This window comes from Crocodylus porosus, unplaced genomic scaffold, assembly GCF_001723895.1.
Source record: "Crocodylus porosus isolate Cpor-Errol unplaced genomic scaffold, CroPor_comp1, whole genome shotgun sequence".
NCBI lineage: Eukaryota > Metazoa > Chordata > Crocodylia > Crocodylidae > Crocodylus > Crocodylus porosus.
Genome location: NW_017728931.1, coordinates 42,641,002 through 42,643,867, shown reverse-complemented (window position 1 = coordinate 42,643,867; position 2,866 = coordinate 42,641,002). Strand labels below are relative to the sequence as shown.

The 2,866-nt window shown below is 37.4% G+C and overlaps 1 protein-coding gene across 3 annotated transcripts in view; it reads right to left on the bottom strand.

Moving 5' to 3' along the window:
* The window catches only part of TRIM24 (tripartite motif containing 24), a 58,559-nt gene extending 56,285 nt beyond the window's left edge, over positions 1-2,274 (bottom strand). For all 3 annotated transcript variants that reach the window (XM_019544708.1, XM_019544709.1, XM_019544710.1), the window contains exon 1: positions 2,089-2,274. In XM_019544708.1, the coding sequence (XP_019400253.1) occupies positions 2,089-2,259 (171 nt within the window). In that variant the 5' untranslated portion in view covers positions 2,260-2,274. The remainder of the gene's footprint in view (positions 1-2,088) is intronic.
* Positions 2,275-2,866: the final 592 nt, after the last annotated feature.

The window sequence follows — 2,866 nt, the reverse complement described above, 5'->3', positions numbered from 1 at the left end:
CTTCTGTATTATAGAAAACTTCAGAATTCTATGAAGAACTTCTCATCTTCCTCCCCAGTCAAATTCAATGATTAAACATTCACAGGGCCACCTTTCAAGTACAGCTGTGACCCTCATTAGGTGTGAAAGATTATTTGGGTATTAGCATACAACCAAATATTTCTTGTCAAAGGCAGATTTTATTCCTACACAAAGGAAATGCATTCTCCATGGTCCTTGAGCTCTCCCCCAAATCACTTGGACTAGAGGCAGAAATTACACATAAACTAGTAAAAGTGATTGGAAACCATTTCAAATCTGTAACACAACAGAAGTTAAATGCACACAAACCATTTTCAAAATGTCCCAAACTGGTTTAAGATAAACCTGGATGGATGTAATACCAGACTTAACTCAGTTTACTGAATTTCTGTCCAGATCCCCTTCAGATTCAATTTAATTAACAGCCCCCCCAGCATCCCAGGATGCTTTGCACCACCCCTGCAAACCCCCCTACCCCCACCCCCCCACAGGGCAGGCAGGCTTTTGGTTGCTTTAAACCTAAGTCTTCTCACCCTATTAGAAGCCAAAAAGATTATGGGCATGAAAGATAAATGAGGGTAGGTACTTATAGCACAAATTACTGTCTGGTAAATGCCTCTACATAAACTCTTACCCTGCTGTAAATGTAGCATAATCTATTAAAAATTACCTCTGAGGGTAACTGCAGTTTAGCTTTCGTTACTCCAAGGCAAGAGCAAAAAGAGTGCATGTGCATGGCCTGCTGCCATGGAATAGGTGACATGACATTTATCTCTATCATTTCCCTCAGTAGTTTATTCAGACTCATACCCTATATTACATAAAACTTACAAGGCTGCCTATGTACAAAGTAAATCAAGACTTGTAATATTTTACTTGTAAGAGGAAAGGAAAAAGGGATATTTTCAAGTAAAACATTGGTATAGAACATTGTTCAAATGTCCTTGCAGTTAGGATCTCACTTTAAAATTTCTTGTAGCATTGGAAAAGTAACTGTTTTTTTCAAGCCATTACGAAGAAAGCACCTATGTTTAAAGGGCTTAAGTGAATTAAAAAGTTATTTCCAACCAACTGATTTACAAAACATACATACTTTATCTTCCTATTAACTCACACTGAAGGACAGAAATATTTTGACTACAGATGTTCGTAAGTTTTGGTCTTGTACAGACCTAACTGTTCAATTGTTGTTGCGTTTTTTGTATCCAGCTGCTAAAATGTGCTTAAAGAAACGACAAACACGGTAGATTTTTTCCATGTTTGCAATTCCTGTTGTTGCCACAGCAATGTTATGTGATTAGGGTTAGCAAGCTGGTCAACCGACTGCATATTTTTGCCTGGTCAGAGCTTACAGCAATTTTACAAAAAAACCCTACATTTTTTGACAGAAATACGATTTTTATTGCTTTTTTACACCTTTCCTAATGGAAAGTTTGTGCTTTTTCTATGCATTATTTGGACCTACTGGGGTTTTTTTTCCTCTCCAAGTTTTGACTAATATTTGACTAGTCAATTGACTGAACTTTATTGGACTGGTCAAATACCCAACCCTATATATGATTGCCAGAGGAAAGGGAAGTACTTTCCACTATGAAATTTGAGAACCTCTTGTTTAATGACAGACTTTCCAGCTATTTAGTATCATGTTTCATCAATGTTTATAAGGCTTTATTTTCCTCTTCCTGACCAAATAAACTGAGTTTTACATCAAGGTCAATTACACTGGGGTCATTTTTGGTTTCTTGTGGTAAGAATTCCATAGTTCAGGGGTTTCCACTGAAAATGTTATACCCTGGGCTCAGGAAATTTCACTCAAATGTATACATCTTATTTCTTTTATTTATGTAACCATATGGTCAATTCATTTCAGCAATTTAAGAACAGTTTTAAATAAATCACTCCTGGTACACTTTAATTGATTTCCTATGGCAGTTATAAAATATGGTGCATATCTATTTTAATGCTTTTCCTACCCCAAAGAAAATAAAACAAGAAGTCCACACAGCTAGAAGTTGAGGAGCATATAAAGGCATCCAAAGGGTTCTGAAGCCATTTTCATGCACTCACCTGATTTGACTTTTCCACTGTGCTACTAGGAACCTCTGTGGTATCCTTTACAAAAAAATTATCTATGATGTGTCTCTCTGCACATTCCTGACCACAAATTGGACAGCGGATAACACCAACTGGAGAAAAAAAGTAAAGCAATATATATGTTAGAACTATAAGCTCTCTCATCTTAAAGATTTAGTAAACAATTTCAGAAATAACTTTTGCAAATATGTACTTTAAAATTTTGCAGTTGGTACTTCTAAGGTAGTAAAGTCCAAGCAACAAGAAGCCAATCCTCCCCTACCCATTGCCAACCCACACACTCTCAGGTCTGAGCCTGACATTCTTTGAGCAACGCCCAGATCTAGAGGGACTTCACCACCTAACAGGATTAGACATTTTATTGTTCAAGAGTCTATTCTGTTGTAACCTCACAGATTCTATTTTCTAATAAAAAGAGTGTACACCTTTACATCAGCAGTTTGGTGAAAAGTAACTGAAAGAATCATAGAAAAGCAGGGCTTGAAGGGACCTCAAGATGGCTTCCAGTTCAAGGCAGAATCATGCACTGTGCACTTGAAAGCTAACTGAACCTCTCTCCCAACTATACAGTCAGTCCAATAAAAGATAATCACACCAAAAAGCCAACAAAACACACCCCTTATACATTTCATGGACCATCACCATTACAATACTCCAACTCTACTATAATAGATTTCATAGACATTAGGGCTGGAAGGGACCTCGGGAGATCATCAAGTCCAGCCACCTGCCCAAAGGGCAGGAAGTCAGC